The sequence below is a fragment of the Sceloporus undulatus genome, chromosome 3 (assembly GCF_019175285.1).
Source record: "Sceloporus undulatus isolate JIND9_A2432 ecotype Alabama chromosome 3, SceUnd_v1.1, whole genome shotgun sequence".
Lineage (NCBI taxonomy): Eukaryota > Metazoa > Chordata > Lepidosauria > Squamata > Phrynosomatidae > Sceloporus > Sceloporus undulatus.
Genome location: NC_056524.1, coordinates 266037425 through 266052645, shown reverse-complemented (window position 1 = coordinate 266052645; position 15221 = coordinate 266037425). Strand labels below are relative to the sequence as shown.

General features: G+C 43.0%; 1 protein-coding gene across 3 annotated transcripts in view; it reads left to right on the top strand.

The window, feature by feature from the left end:
* Positions 1-12866, top strand: part of LOC121927332 — a 35410-nt gene extending 22544 nt beyond the window's left edge. For 2 of the 3 annotated variants that reach the window (XR_006103184.1, XR_006103183.1), the window contains 3 exons: positions 4243-4373; positions 6011-6156; positions 11586-12866. Coding sequence is in view for 1 of the 3 variants with exons in the window: in XM_042461066.1 (XP_042317000.1) it covers positions 4243-4373; positions 6011-6100 (221 nt within the window). In the remaining 2 variants the exon portion in view is untranslated. Of the gene's footprint in view, positions 1-4242; positions 4374-6010; positions 6478-11585 lie in introns of those variants that run through there. The other variant, XM_042461066.1, reaches the window with a different exon arrangement.
* Positions 12867-15221: the final 2355 nt, after the last annotated feature.

Sequence of the window (15221 nt, the reverse complement as noted above, 5' to 3'; positions counted from 1 at the left end):
TTTTCCATCCACTGTTATTCTTGTTCTTTTGTGCCTTCCAAATTGTTTCTGACTTATGACAACCCTAAGACAAACCTATCATGGGGTTTTCTTGGTAAGATTTGTTCAGATGAGGTTTGCCATCACCTTCCCCTGAGGCTGAGAACGTATGACTTGCCCAAGGTCATCCATTGGGTTTACATGACTGAGTTAGGATTTGAACCCTGGTCTCCAGAGTCCTAGTTCAACACACAAAACCATTACACCTCCATCTACCTCATTGTTATTTAACACCCACAGCAGAATAAGAAGTGCCAATATGAGCCAGCACCTAAACCAAATAATACTCTTCATCCTCCCTACATTTAGTGAGGCCCTTTTGCTATAATTCTGCATGTTGTACTGTAGAAGGAGATTATTCCTCATTTAGCTACAGTAGTAAAGTAATGTATGATTTGTTGGCATATCACAACAATGCAATTATAGTTGTTGTGATGTGTCAATGTAGTTACTTGCTGTTGCTGAAACATCTGCCAGCACAGAGCTGGAGTAGTGTAAAGACTACTGAGGATTGTATAGGTCCCGCTTGGCTGTCGAAAACCTGATACAGCCAGACTGTATAAGGACTGTTGGTCCCTGTAGATTAACATTTGCTGGCAAACAGTGGCTGAGGCTGCAGACAGGAGTCTTTCTCATACCTTTAAAATGTTACTTTTTAAGACTACAACTGTCCGAGTTGTGAGAGTTTCAGCAAAACAACAACAAATCCACAACTTTTCTGAGTGCAGGTCATGAGGTTCTGCCTATCCTTCCACTGCCACCAAATGTGAAGTTTTCCACTTATCCCCACTTCTGCCATTCATGTGAAGATCTCCTCCTGTCCTATTTCTCTGGCCACCAGCTGTGGGGACTACCTAGATGCCCACATGGTTCCTGTGAAATGTTATCTATCTTCTATCTGTACCAGACAGGACCACCATTCTTCATTATCTGCTGCCATCACAGACACTGTATCTGAACTCAGCTTTCCAATATGTAGCATTTCTGGAGGCAAAAGCATATAATACAAAAATAACAATTTTTGAACAGAAATTGAACATCACCGATTACTTATTTAATGATTCTAAATTGCGTATCTCATTCTCTCACACACCTATCTCTTAGCTAACTCTGACCCTGAATCTAACTCTTCTCTGTCTCTAACCCTGACTGACTCTCCTAACCACTCAAACTCCTCAACTCCATTAATTCCTACTCCTACTCTTAACAGACTACTCACTCAGTCCCTGTCACACACCAGCCTTTTCAAAATCCCTTCAGCGATTCCATAAATCATCACTTACTCCCAACATTGTGTTCTCTCAGACCCTCCCAGCCAATCCTTATACACACACACTCACACACACACACACACTCACTGTATTATCTACATTACCGTATATCTGGTTATATGTACTGACTATTTTGTTTTATTTTGCATTATGTGTGTGTGTGGAGGGGAGGGGGTAATTGTATTTCAATATTGTATTTTAGTGCAGTGGGCCCTTGGTATCCACTGAGGTTTGGTTCCAGGACCCCCTGTGGATACCCAAATCCATGAATACTCAAGTCCCATTAAATATAATGGCACAGTAAGATGGTGTCCCTTGCATAAAATAGCAAAACAATTATTTAAAATATTTTCAAACTGTGGATGCTTGAATCCATGGATAAAAAATCCATGGATATGGAGGGCTGACTGTATATATTATTGGAATAGTTATAAATGTTTTATTCTGTAACTGTAAAGTGCCATGTACATGGATTACGCTATATAAAACAATAATAATTAGAACATCTAATATACAGTGCAAACATAACAATTTGACCTTAATATCTAATAAATGAAGCAACCGTTTCCCAACTATTTTTCTCTGATGGCAGCCTCTTTTTATTCCACCTCTGCCACCAATATGTGACAGCTACCTCCCTAGCTGCCACCAATAACTAATGGGGTGTCCTGTGAGATTTGCACTCCAAACCCCCTGGTTAGTTTTTTTCTTATTTCACCCCACTGCTTGCCACCAAATTGCATGACGAGACTCTCGAACTTGGATCCCTCGCTTGAGTGACACACTTTTCCTTGCCTCTGGGCCACTTTGTAGGAAGACAGAACGCGCAGTATTTTGAGTGTTCTCAGCAATAAAAGTATTATTAATCCCTGGTAGCGCTTGATTTATCATTTCTTAAAATACCTCAAATGACCACATGTTGAACCAAAAAAAAAGAGAACTTTATTTAGAAGATGGTTGATTACAGTGTCTTTCTTATGATTGGTATTTAGAGTTGATAAACAGGTACCGAGAGTTACAGTATCTGTTACTATATTCTATAAGTGGCCTCTAGGTTACAGTTTCACAAAACACTTTTGACTCAACTCTGAGCTTTAAAACTTTTGAGGAGGGAGCGAGCTTGTTTTCTGCTGCTCCAGAGACTAGAACACGGAACAGCAGATGCAAGCTACAGGAAAAGAGATTCCAGCTCAACATTAAGAGGAACTTCTTGACCGTAAGAGCTGTTAGACAGTGGAACACACTCCCTCAGAGAGTTATGGAGTCTCCTTCTTTGGAGGTCTTTAAATTGAGGCTGGATGGCCATCTGTCGGGGATGCTTTGATTATGATTTCCTGCATGGCAGGGGGTTGGACTGGATGGCCCTGGTGGTCTCTTCCAACTCAACAATTCTACGATACTATAATTCTATGTTGCTGCGCTATGACTTTACCAGCCACACCTATTCAGTTTCCATACTTGACCCAGGCCAACCTGGGTTCTCAAAACCCCTTCCAACTGTAGTGTATCTCAACCACCTTGGCTGTTAAAACCCCTCAGGGTCTAATAAACCTCTGACTCTAACTCAGAGCTCTGTCTCTATCTGGTCTTTATCTACCTAACACATCTCTCACTCAGCCTATTTATATCTGCTCCTGAGAGTAACCTTCACTTTCTCTTGGCTAAACTCCCATTAGCTGATGCCAGGCTCACTCTGAGTGGATGTTGCCAACATTGCAATCTGCCTTTTCTCTCCACCATTTGACCTCAATAGCTAATAAATGAAGTTTCCCGCATAAAAGTCCAGAACATCACACCGGTATTTTCCAAGTCTAATTGGTGGTGCCAGGGATTGAACATGGGAACTTTTGTCTTGCAGAGCATATGTTCTACCACTGAGCTGCGCTCTCCATCTTTGCAACCCACCTTGAGCCATTCATACACCCAAACTATTGTATTTTGTAAGATTATTATAAGAATAAAATGGGACGGAGGAAAGAAAAGGCAAATGCCATTTGAACAAACCTTGCCAAGAAAACCCTGCCTTAGAGTCACCATAAATAAAAAATGACTTGAAGACACACAGGAACAACAACAAAATGGGATGGGGTGGGATGGAGTGGGATGAAGGGGATCCATGAACACACCCTTAGAGGAAAGGAGGAATATAAATAATGGAAGCTCTTCTTCAACATAGTAAGGTGCTTCTCTTTGACCCAAAAGACTTTGGGCTTCGAAGTTAGAAACTGCAAAGTCCAGTTTTGGTTGAAGGTGCAGTTTGTAAATTTGAGAGATGGTCTTTATTTATTTATCCCCTAACATCTCTGCAGTAGTTGCAGCAGGTCACAGTGTTAATTTCCAGATGCTCTCAGCTAGTGTTCTCTTCCTGATCGAACTGCACTTTCCTGGGTCTTCTTACAGCCGCACTTTGCAATCTTGTGCACTTGCCACTGCAGAGCTTTATTTTTTTTAATGGTGTTGGGTTGCTTGCTGGCCTGTCTGTTTCTGTTGCTGCCTCCCACTTTTGAACATTGAAGCATTGTTGCATGACATTGCTTCCAAACTGGAGAAGATAACCACCTTTTGCCTTCTTTTTTCTACTTGTGTATTTTAATAATACCTTGTAAAGTAAGTGAAGTGGAATTGCAGGATCCACGTTGCCAGTGCTAGAGTGAAGTGACACATATCATTGCTTCAATCTCAGGCTGCATCTGCACTGCAGAAATAATCCAGTTTGACACCACTTTATCTGCCATGGCTCAATGCTGTGGAATTCTGGATATTGTAGTTTGTTGTGGCACCAGAGCTCTCTGACAGAGAAGGCTAAATGTCTCACAAAACTTCAACTGTTCCTCATACTTATCTTTTTGTTTTGTTTTGTTTTCTTCTTGATGTTTCTTGTTAATGTGATATTTTCCACTTTTTAAAAAACAATAAATAAACTCTCTTGCAGGGTTCAGCCAAGGTCTCCGTCGCTCTGTCGGGGGGATTGCTACCATCCTGGGTCCTCTATGGGCTGGAGGTTTGACCAATAACCTTTACATCATGCTGGGGGTAATGATGGGGCTGCTGAGCTTACTAATGGTGAGTGCAAGGAGTGGTGGTGGTGGTTGATTTTATGTGACTATTCCTTCCCACTGCATCTTTGAGTGGAAGAATTTGTTCCAAGATCTCCGTTATTCAACAGTTCTTAGTGCCTACAAGTCTCCTTAGAATTGTATATTCTGCAAAAGGATGGGGAGTCTGTCTGTGTTTCACCTAAAACTTTGGCAAAGCTTGGAAAGCCTCCTCCTTTTCTTTTTCTTTTTCTTTTACTATAATTCACAGAATTTTCCAGCCAGTATAGCGACTGGCCATGTTAACTGGGGTATTGGGAGCTAATGTCCCCTGCCTCCCAAGAGGAGAAATTGTTTCAGACTCTCATCTTTGGGAAAGAGCTCTAGAAATACTCTAGTAAAGGCAAATCAGGAGGAGAAAAACCTGGAGGCTTGGTTTCTTCTGACCATACAACTTAAAGATATTTACTGGTAACCAGTTGCATCTGGATGTGGATCACAATTTCACAGTGGTGTACCACTGAAAGTCATGCAAATTTGTCCTCATTCATAGGTGAACTGGGTTTTGCCCATGGCATAGACATTCATTCCATTCAAAAGCTCAATCAAACATCCCAGCTCATGTATGTTGCCAACAGGTGGCCATTCCTGCAGCCAAAATAGAAAACCTAGCTTGAGATCTGCGGTCTTAAGCAATTATCTACCACATGGTTTTCCCTGATTTCTGTCTGTACTGATTGGGCAGAAATGTATGTTAAGGCAATTTCTGATCTGCCTGCTGCATACTTTTCCCCAGCTTGGCAACCAGACACAAACAACCTTCATGCTTGGACTTGCCTAAGAAAGCTCAAACGCAAAGTCATATGTTCAGTTTTATTTTGGGGATGGTGCGTCTTTCTTACGTTTGGCAAGTTATGTTCAAATATTGCTATCTTAATTTTTCAGTTTAGGAATATGTGCACAATCTTTAGCCAACACCAGGTATGGCCCCTAAACCTCCAAAGTTTATGCACTCTTGGTTTCATAGGAAGGGTGGGCATTGGGAAGGATTTGAATTAGGTCCAGGATTAGTAGGCATAGCTCTAGGGTAGGTAGGGTCCTCAATATATTGTATGGCAGCTCCCAATGGACCAGGATAGGATAGCAAATGTCAAAAAATGCTGCTGAGGGGTACAGACCATCAACAGCTAGAGGACCACGTGTTCTCCACCTATCTTCTAGAATGGAATTGACAACTGTCAGGAGCTATGGGGCTATTTTCTCCTCCTGGGAATCTTGGACTGCTGCACCTATATTGAATTCTTTTCCAAATAATATTTTTTTGCTATCAAATGGCCTTTCCAACAGCCCTAGGAGCCACGGAGGGCAGTTTCATCGTAACGTGACAAATTGCATCCAGTGTCCTATGGGAACATTTGGAGCTGGGGAAAAAATAATTTTGAGGAGAGTGATGATGAAAGTGGGTTCTGAGGTCTACAGAGCAGCCTCAGCAACAGTCACACTTTCCTCTTCCTTGCTGCAGAGCTCTGTCATTACATTAAAAATAGGTTCTGGGGCCAAGTTCAGAACTGCTCTCTCTTCATCCTTCTGCAACTGTTCAGCCTCTGTGCTGCTGTATTTTCTGAGCTGACATGCTCTTTTTAATTCCTTACCCTGCCTCTCCAGGTTATGGTAGGACTATCATATGCCTACCTTGTAGAACCACCGGCTGGATACCTGTCACCACGAACATCTCAAGACGAATGCAATTCATGAAAAGTCCGGTTGACTGGAGATGCCTTTGAAGGAATGTGAAGTGCACGCTCACCCAGGTGAGAACCAATGCTCGCTTCTGGCTGTGACATTTGAATTCCAGGAGACAGCTGAGGTCTGGAGAACCTGGCGATGGAATCCTCCAGGGAGGAGATAAATTGTCTGGCATTGTTCCTCCTCCAGGCATGTTCATGCTGTCTTCATTTGAATGCCTCCTCTTGTGTGCGCACACACATCTATAGTTTTTTAGTCCTTTCCTTGATGCTTTGTAGAACAATGGAAAATGTAGATGCTTCAGGATCAACTGAAAGACTTTCAGTGATGGGTTTCCTTATTGTAATGTGGAACAAATTATCACATAGTTTTAAGTGAATAAAGGTTTAAAATAGCATGACCCAAATGCAAAGGTTGCTCTTTTTAATAAGTCTCAGTTGTGATGATGTAACTTTTTGGCTCCTCATTTTATTTAAAATATTTTAAAATTAATTTTTTTTATCATAACCAGACACTTTTATCAGTTGGAGTTACAATGCCAATCCTGGCGAGCTCTTGCTTGCAAATGCTCTCAATGCCTCCCCCCTCCCCCACCACAACAACTCAGGTAAGGATAACTACAAATAAAAAAGATCAAGCTACAAAATTATCCTCTATAATCTCTCCTTGTACCTTATAAATTCTCACTGTTTGGTTATGGCTGGAAGCTCAACATTGGTTGCAAATACTGACTGCAGTGAATACACTAAGCACTCCACTGCTAATCTGCATCTTTCTCCTATTGTGGGGAAAACTGGCCCACAGGTTGCATGAGGCCCATTTAAGACTATTTTGTGGCCCTGAGGACCTTCTCAGGCCTCCCCTCACTGCTCTTTTTTTGGTGGGGTGAATTGCTACTCCTATAATCCTCCAGGAGTGGGAATTGTCTTCTGAGGCTGCATCCATATTGCAGAAGTGATCCAGTTTGACACCACTTTAACTGCCATGGCTTAGTGCTAGGAACTGTGATAATAGTATTTGGTTTTGGCACCAAAGCTCTCAGACAGAGAATGCTAAATGTCTTACAAAACTGCAATTCCCAGAATCCCATAGCATTGAGCCATGGCAGTTAAAGTAGTGCCAAACTGGATTGTTTCTGCAGTGTGGATGCAGCCTAAGCAATGTGTATGGTCTCCCTTTTAAAAGTTTTTAAAATATTTTTTTGTTTTGTTTGAAAAGAAGACTTATTTTAATTTCTATTCTGGGCAGCTGCTGTGGGGCCAAGCAGATTCCAGGGATGAGAAATTAGACCCAGATTCTTGGAGCTTGCTCACTTGCCCTGTAAAGATAAAGTTCTTCTTCCAGTTGCTCTAGAAACTAGATTATCACATGGGAGGAATTTCTCTTCATTTTGAATGAAAAGAAAGTGGGGCCAGAATGCATTCATGTGAATTCGCTAGTTCAGCAAATTTATGTGAATTCGAATTGCATTCAAACTGACTTTCCATTGCCCAAAAATAGCTTGCCATTTCCCAAAATTGCGTGGGATCACCTCTCACGCAACAACGTGAAACTCTATGATTGCGTTCGGACTGACTTCCCATTGCCTGAAATTGCATGTGGTAGTCTATCACGCAATAACATTAAACCCCATGGTTGCATTCGGATTGCCATTGGATTATACTTCCAATTTCCCTTGTCTGATAACATCCATGGATGACGGAAAAGACCAAATTCTGCTTTCTCACACAATCTCATTTTTAAAAAGCTCTTTTCTTCCCATCTGTAACTTGAGAAATTTTCAAATAGTTGTTAATAATCCTCCCCTCCCCCTCTTCCTTCTCCCTTCCCTTTGAAAAATATTTCATTTGACCCTAAGCCCTACAGATGCGGTTTCTGTGTTCTTCAGCTTAGCCCCTCTGTTGTTAACCATATGGACAGCCAGTCTGAAGTCCTCGCTCACCTACTGACTGGGCATCTTAAGAGTTGCTGTGACAAATTACCCTTGTGACACCACCCTTGGCTCCTTGTCACCAGTTTTGCTCCTGAAACCTTTAAATCACTCCCTGGATTTATTATTATTATTATTATTATTATTATTATTATTATTATTATTTTGGTCCTAATGGCATAGTGAATATGTTCCACTTGGGCCTGGATTTGTATATGTGTCACAGGTTTATTTTCAAAACCCTCAGCTGAAGGACACTCAGGCAGAGACATAAAATGATAACCAAAGGCGGGTTACAAACGGCCCTCAAGGGGCCGTTTTCCCGCCGCCGCCATTTGCTGCGTAGGGAAGCCCCAGCTGCCAGACCGCGAGGCTTCCCCGCGCAGCAAAAAAGGAGCGGCGAAATGCCGCTCCTTTTTGGAATGCGGAAGTGGCGCCGCGAGGGGTGGAGTGCGCCCTCGCGACGTCACTTCCGCCGCGACACGTCTGGACGCACAGTGTCCAATACGTCAAAATGGCGGCACCCATGTGGATGGGCGCCGCGAAAAAGTACGCGCTCCGCACGTACTGGGAGGAAGGGCCGTCAGGAAGGTAAGAACCTTCCTAACCCTAATACGGCCCTTCCTAACCCTAGTACGCGCGGAGCGCGTACTTTATGGCGGTTTCTAACCCACCAAAGTAAAGGTTTTTTGAATACCAGGATGTCCAAAATATCAATGATATAAGCTGGCTCTCTAGTTCAACATAACAAATTATATCAGTTTAAACATTCCCTGGATTCTTCCTTCAGATCCTTCCCCATCACCAACAAAACCTCCTCCTATTGCAGTTCAGGGGGGAAAGAAGTTGCTACACTTTTAAATAAATAGGTCAACCTCTATGTATGACAGCTTGCAAAACTTCCAAGGAATCATCTGTTCTTCAGCTTTGCTGGAACAAGGCTACCTATTTTTAAAGCATTTTTTAAAGTTGAAGAGAGTCCTCTTAAATCCATGTACTTTAGACCTGAATGGTCATGAAAGAGCCTGCCTGAATGCTCATAACTGCAGGCTAAAAATAACTCCCTGCCATAAGCTCTTCCTTCCTCTCTTTGCATAAATTACTTTACATTTTGGATGAGACAACTTTTGGCCTTAAGTACCAATGGAAGAAAAGTTGCAGCTGGCAGTTGTAGCCATTCAGATTCTGTTCAGTCACAGTTTTGAGGCTCTTTACTGTCTGTCCTACCTAAGCAAGATAGTAAACCAAAGGGAGGGAGAACCAGATTATCTGCCTTTTAACAGTTTAGCAGCTTCTTCCATGCTGCTTTTTTGGTAACATCATAGGGCTGAAATGGACTGCCAGGATGATCGGATCCAACTGTCTATCATGGCAGAATTCACAGGTAAAGCAATACCCACCCAACTTCTGTTTTAAAGACCTCAAATGAAGGAGAGTGTACTGCCTCCCAAGATAGTCCATTGCATGGCGAAACAGGTGGAATCTCTTTTCTTAGAATTTCAGTCCATTGGTTTGTGTCTTAGGACATTATCACACAAGGCTCTTCTAGTGCTACAGCAGCATTGCCTGTAACAACGCTATTCAATTGGGATTGCTCTCTTTCTTTGCACAACTTCAGAACCATCCCAGCACTACAGCGTTCCATTTACACCAAAACTGCATTGCACACACCACCATTTGGGGCTGCCCACCCATTCTTCCTCCAAGATATTATCGCTGCTCTTATTCATTGTTTGGCACAAAAGCAAATACGCACATGGATGCACCCCCTGAAATAGAAATGAAAACAGTCTTATTTTTAAAATGGCCTTTCCCCCTTGTGCTGGGGCTTCCTTGATCAGGATAGATCAGACTTCCCAGATTTACCTAATCGCTTGCAGAGGAAAGTTAGCAGCTACTGACCTATTTGTCTGATCTTTCCACGGTTTTCATGTGGCAGCAATTAGTCTGTCTGAATGGAGAGGCAGAGGGTTAATGAAATAAATGCGTTATAAAATTGTTAGACTGTTCTGCCTTTCCCTCTTACATTTCCAGGTGTGTGTGTGTGTACCTGTGAGAGAAAGCGGGTGTTAACGCACCACAGCATCACAGCACTGTAGCAACAGAGAGACTCCAGAACAGGGCTGGAAAAGGAGGTGGAATGGGGGAACTGAGCAAGGTTTTGGCATCTCTGACAAGCCCTACTGGGGTGGGGTGGATTTTTTTTTCTTACAAAGAAATTTTTTTTAAAAAATTGCTTGCATTTATTTAGCCAATTTAAAGGAAATCAATTTGAAATGTTCATGCCTTTTTCACCTCTGACCACTATGCTTCCCCACCCAATGCACACCCCCTGACCATCTTAAATCAATATGAAAGTGCAACTGAACTTTCACACAGGAAAGCATACCACAACAGATGCAGGAAAGGAGATCAATAATGGTTTTTTTTGAGATAATAAAAAGTAACACTTTTTAAATGTTCTCTCACGGCAAAACAGAAGAGGGAAGAGTGTCAAGCCCCATCAAAGCTGGTATTATCCTGATGCATTTGCAATTTACCTGCCTCATGTGATAATGCTGTTAATTTCTGGAGAGCAGAAAACAAGTTTCTTCCATGATATCTCTTTAAATGTTTAAAGATGGCTGTCTTGTTACTTTAATATCCTAAAGGCACCAGATCCTATCTAACCCTGGAAGGTCAAGATCAGCTCTGGTTAGTACTTGGATAGGAGACTACCAATGAAGACCAGGTGCTGTAGGCTATATTTAAGAGGAAGGAACAGACAAAACCACTACTGAGTATTCCTTGCCTAAGAAAATCTTATTAATTTCATAGGGTCACCATAAACAACAAGTGACTTGAACACACATATGTGCACATCGTGTCATCTCAGATAATCTTTATCTGAAAGCCTTACATACCTTTATGTGGAAGGTCTGCACTCCTAGTTATAGGTCAGGGATTTAGGAATTTCTCTCGGTGATCTCCAGTGTTCAGTTCAAGGGCATACACTGCAGAAATTTAAGTCATACGCAAAACTACAAACCCCAGAATTCCAAAGGATAGAGCCACAGAGTTAAAGTGGTGGCTACACTTTTGGAAAGCTATCAGGCCTGTTACAGATGGGCAAAATGTGGCGTGGCAGTGGCGGTACTAGGGTTAGGGAGTACGCACCATGCAGATGCTCCCTAATCCTAGTATGTACTGGTGTCGTCAAAATGGTGGCGCCCTGTCTACATGGGCACCGCCATTATGACATGAAGGATGCATAGCCATTTGCGCACTTGGGCGTCACAAAAAGAACCCACTTTTTGTGGGTTCTTTTTCTGCCAGCGGGAAGCCTCACTGTTTGGCAGCTGAGGCTTCCCTCCGGTGGAAATCCAGGTGCCAGCAGGCCACCATTTTTGGGCAGTCTGTTCCGCGCCTGAGATAAATGCAGCTTAGGGTTGGATGCACATTTGATTAACCACTCTGTACCTTATCAAACCAGTGTGATGTAGACAGATTTGTCTTTGAGGGTTAGGTCAAGAGTTCTCTTGGGATTCCTCATATGACTCTCCTACATCTGTCATTCTCATGCAGGTGTCATTTTGACTGCTGCTGTGGACCCCCACCCTTCTCCAGCTGGATCCTGGTTCCATATCGCTCATCTCTTGCTGGGATGAGAAGCAGGCAAGAGCTTGGATTCATCCAAAAGAAGAACAAGATCCAGCCAAGAAGCTGGCTATGCCTTCCACACTCCCATCTCCACCTGATCAGATCTGCTTTGCTCTCATCTCTGCCCTGTGCCTGAGACCTGACTCAGTGCTTCCCCCTAAGGGTGGGGTCTGCTGTTTCCTTTCACACCCTCCACAGCATCACTCTTTTTCTTGCCCCTATGGGGCCCAGCAGGCTATTGTCTTTGGACCCTGGAAAGGAACTGTATAGGAGATTGTCTGAACAACCTCAAACATCTGATTTGTTCTCTGACTCATGCATTGGGCAGTGAGCCCCATGAATGCTGCTCTACTCCACTCTTCTTTAAAACTGGTGCCCCCCACATGTCCATGCAGGTTGAGTATGGTAAGGGATTGTAGTCCAGCCTGACCTGGGGTGGACTGGTCTCTCCCTTCCTACACCTTCAGGAGTCTTTGTGTTCTCTCATCATCCTTGTTCTCTTACGCAGGAACAGGGCTCATGTAGCCCTCCAGATGTTGGACTACAGCTCCCAGCATTCCTCACTATCAGCTATATTGGCTAGGGTTTACTAGGAGTCACTGGCCATCAACATCAGAAGGACTCATGGAATTGGCCATGTTTTCTTGGAGACATCCAAGGGTGATGGGGGTAAAGTGGGATGCCAATGTAAGTGGAGCAGTGAATTGCTCTGGATTTAGGCTGGATTTTAAGAGGATATACCAAGGGGGCAACTGCTATAATAATAATGATTTATTTATATTTCCCACCTCTCCCTACAGATCGAGGTGGGATTACAAGATTGTAAAATACAAAGTCATAATAAATTTACAATAACTGCAAACCCTCCCTCCATTAAAAATAATAAAAAATTCAACAATTAAAAACAACATCAATAACATAATATAATCAGAATGGAATGGACTATCATGGACCTTTAAAGGGAGGATGGGGCTATCTTTCTACGGGGGGGTCAGTCTGGGAAGGCCTGCAGGAAGAGATTTATCTTGACGACCATGAGGTCGTTCCACAATTTCGGAGCGGCAGAAAAGAATGTCCTCTGGGAAGTTACAGCTAATCTGGTCTTCTGTGGCTGAAGTAGATTCTTCCCAGAGGAGCTGAGAGTGTGGGGTGGATTGTATAGGGAGAGGTGTTCCTGCAAGTAGCCTGGACCCAAGCCGTGTAGGGCTTTAAAGGTAATAACCAACAACTTGTACTGTGCCCGGAAGCTGATTGGCAGCCAGTGGAGAGCTTTTAGAACAGGTGTTATATGGCCGAACCTGGGCTTACCAGTGACCAATATGGCTGCCATATTTTGAACTAATTGAAGCTTCCAAACTTGACACAAGGGTAGCCTCTGCCTAAAAGTATTGAGGGATTAGCCTTCTCCAACACATCCATTGTTATTACAGCAGGTCACTTCATTTCTAGAGACCTTGGAAGTGGCTCACCACTATTTTAAGAAAATGTGCATGCAGAGATGGTTGATCTTTGAATATTGCACCCTCATACACAACCAAGGCTTCCACATACATGTGTGGGTGCAAGTTATTGCCATCACCACCACTACAGCCATGCCTCTTCAAACCAGTCATTACCGTAGGCATCATGAAACTTTCTGAAACATTTTGTGGAGACAGTCCCAATTAAAATGCACCAGTATCTCTTTCTTCCTCCCTCTTGCCCTATTTGTCCTCAGCTTGTGCAAAGGTAGTTTGGACTCAGTTAACTTAGGTTCAGAACACAGTACAGAAATAATCCAGTTTGAGACTGCTTTAACTGCCCTGGCTCAGTGCTAGGGATTCCTGGGAATTGTAGTTTATTATGGCACCAGAGCACACTCAAGAGAGAAGGCTAAATGTATCACAAAACTACCATTACCAGAATTTCCTAGAACTGAGCCAGGGCAGTTACAGCGGTCTCAAACTGGATTATTTCTGCCGTGTGTTTTGAACCTAGGTAGGAGGAGAGGAGAGGCCAGGGCAGAACCTTGTCCTTGCCAGTAGGCTCAGACAAAAGCAAACTGCTGCAACCTCCCCTAGCTTGTGAGTTCTTTCTCCTGAATAACTATTGCTCTCTTGACTCTGATGTTGCTCTCTATTGCTCTCTTCACTCTGATGTTGCCTAGCCACATGGATCATGGTTTTCATCTGTAAGACTTTGGAGGATATGCCCATAATGTCAGGATCAGAAGTCCTTGGGCAAAGCCCTCTTTAGCTAGAAGAAGAAGGCATTCTCTGAGTGCTGTGTATTAATTATTATTATTTATTTATTACCTATGTCTATATCCTGACTCTTATGCTCCAGCGAGGTTGTGGTGGGGGTACGTGGCTCTCCTCCTCCTCTGCACTTGGATTCTTACAACAACACTGTGAGGCAGATTGGGCTGAGAGCGAAAGAGACTGGCCCAAGGTGACACAGTGAGTTAAGGCTTGTGGCTCTTTTTCATGACTTAGTGGGGCATGGAGCCTACTTCTGATTTGTTTGCTAACATGTGAATGAAATGCTGTTTTGAGTTGTGGGCCCTGAACTGGTCACAGACAACTTCCTTTAGTCCTAGTTATCATAAACAAAGCTGAGGAATGCAGGGTGCTGCAGTTCAGCAACATCAAGAGGGCTGTATGAGTCCCACCTCTGCCTTAGATATTGCTAGTGTGAGGCTGAACTGTGACTTACTGCAGCAGTTCTGGACATTTGGTTCTCTTTTGGACTTTGGATCCAAGAAACCCTAGTTGGCATACCCAGTGGTTAGGGATTCTGAGAGATGAAGTCCAAAACTTCTGAAGGACCAAAGGCTGAGAAACACTGGTTTATTGGGAGGGATCTTGCCAAAGTAACAGGTGTTTAGCAAACAGGTGGGCATTTCTTATGAAGAAGTAGCTGATTCTAGGAAAGTGCTGCTACTTAGCATATCCTTAAACCTCCATCACAGCCAGAGTGTGGCTACTGCCATGCTGACTAGTGGATCCTGGGCACTGAACTTTTTAAAATATTTTTTCGTAGCCTTAGTAGCGCAGTGGATAAATGCCAGCACTGCAGCCACAAGATTGTGGGCTCGATTCCAGGGCTCCAGGGTTGCCTCAGCCTTCCATCCTTTCGTAGGTCACTAAAATGTGTACCCAGCTTGTTGGGGGCAATTGGCTTACAGATTGTAAACCGCTTAGAGAGTGCTGAGTTCACTATGAAGCGGTATAGAAATGTAAATGCTATTGCTGACAGCCATGGTTTTAATAGTTTATTTCCCAGAGTACGATAACATCCAAAATCCACAAAACAATGATACATTTATTGGGACAACCATAATGCATAATGTACATGTGGCAACCCTTCAAAGCTCCATTGGTTTCTTCATCAAGCAAAGTTGTTAAAAATCATATAGAAGAAAGACAGAAAAAGATGACTACCTTAGTCATAGACCTGCATTTTGTTGAGATGTTGCGGTTGTTGTCCTCAGTTCATATGGTATGGAGGGTTCATATGGTATCCTGTTCCTATTTCTGGCCATGTAAGTATGAGGAGATTCTCAAAGTCTAGGACTAACAT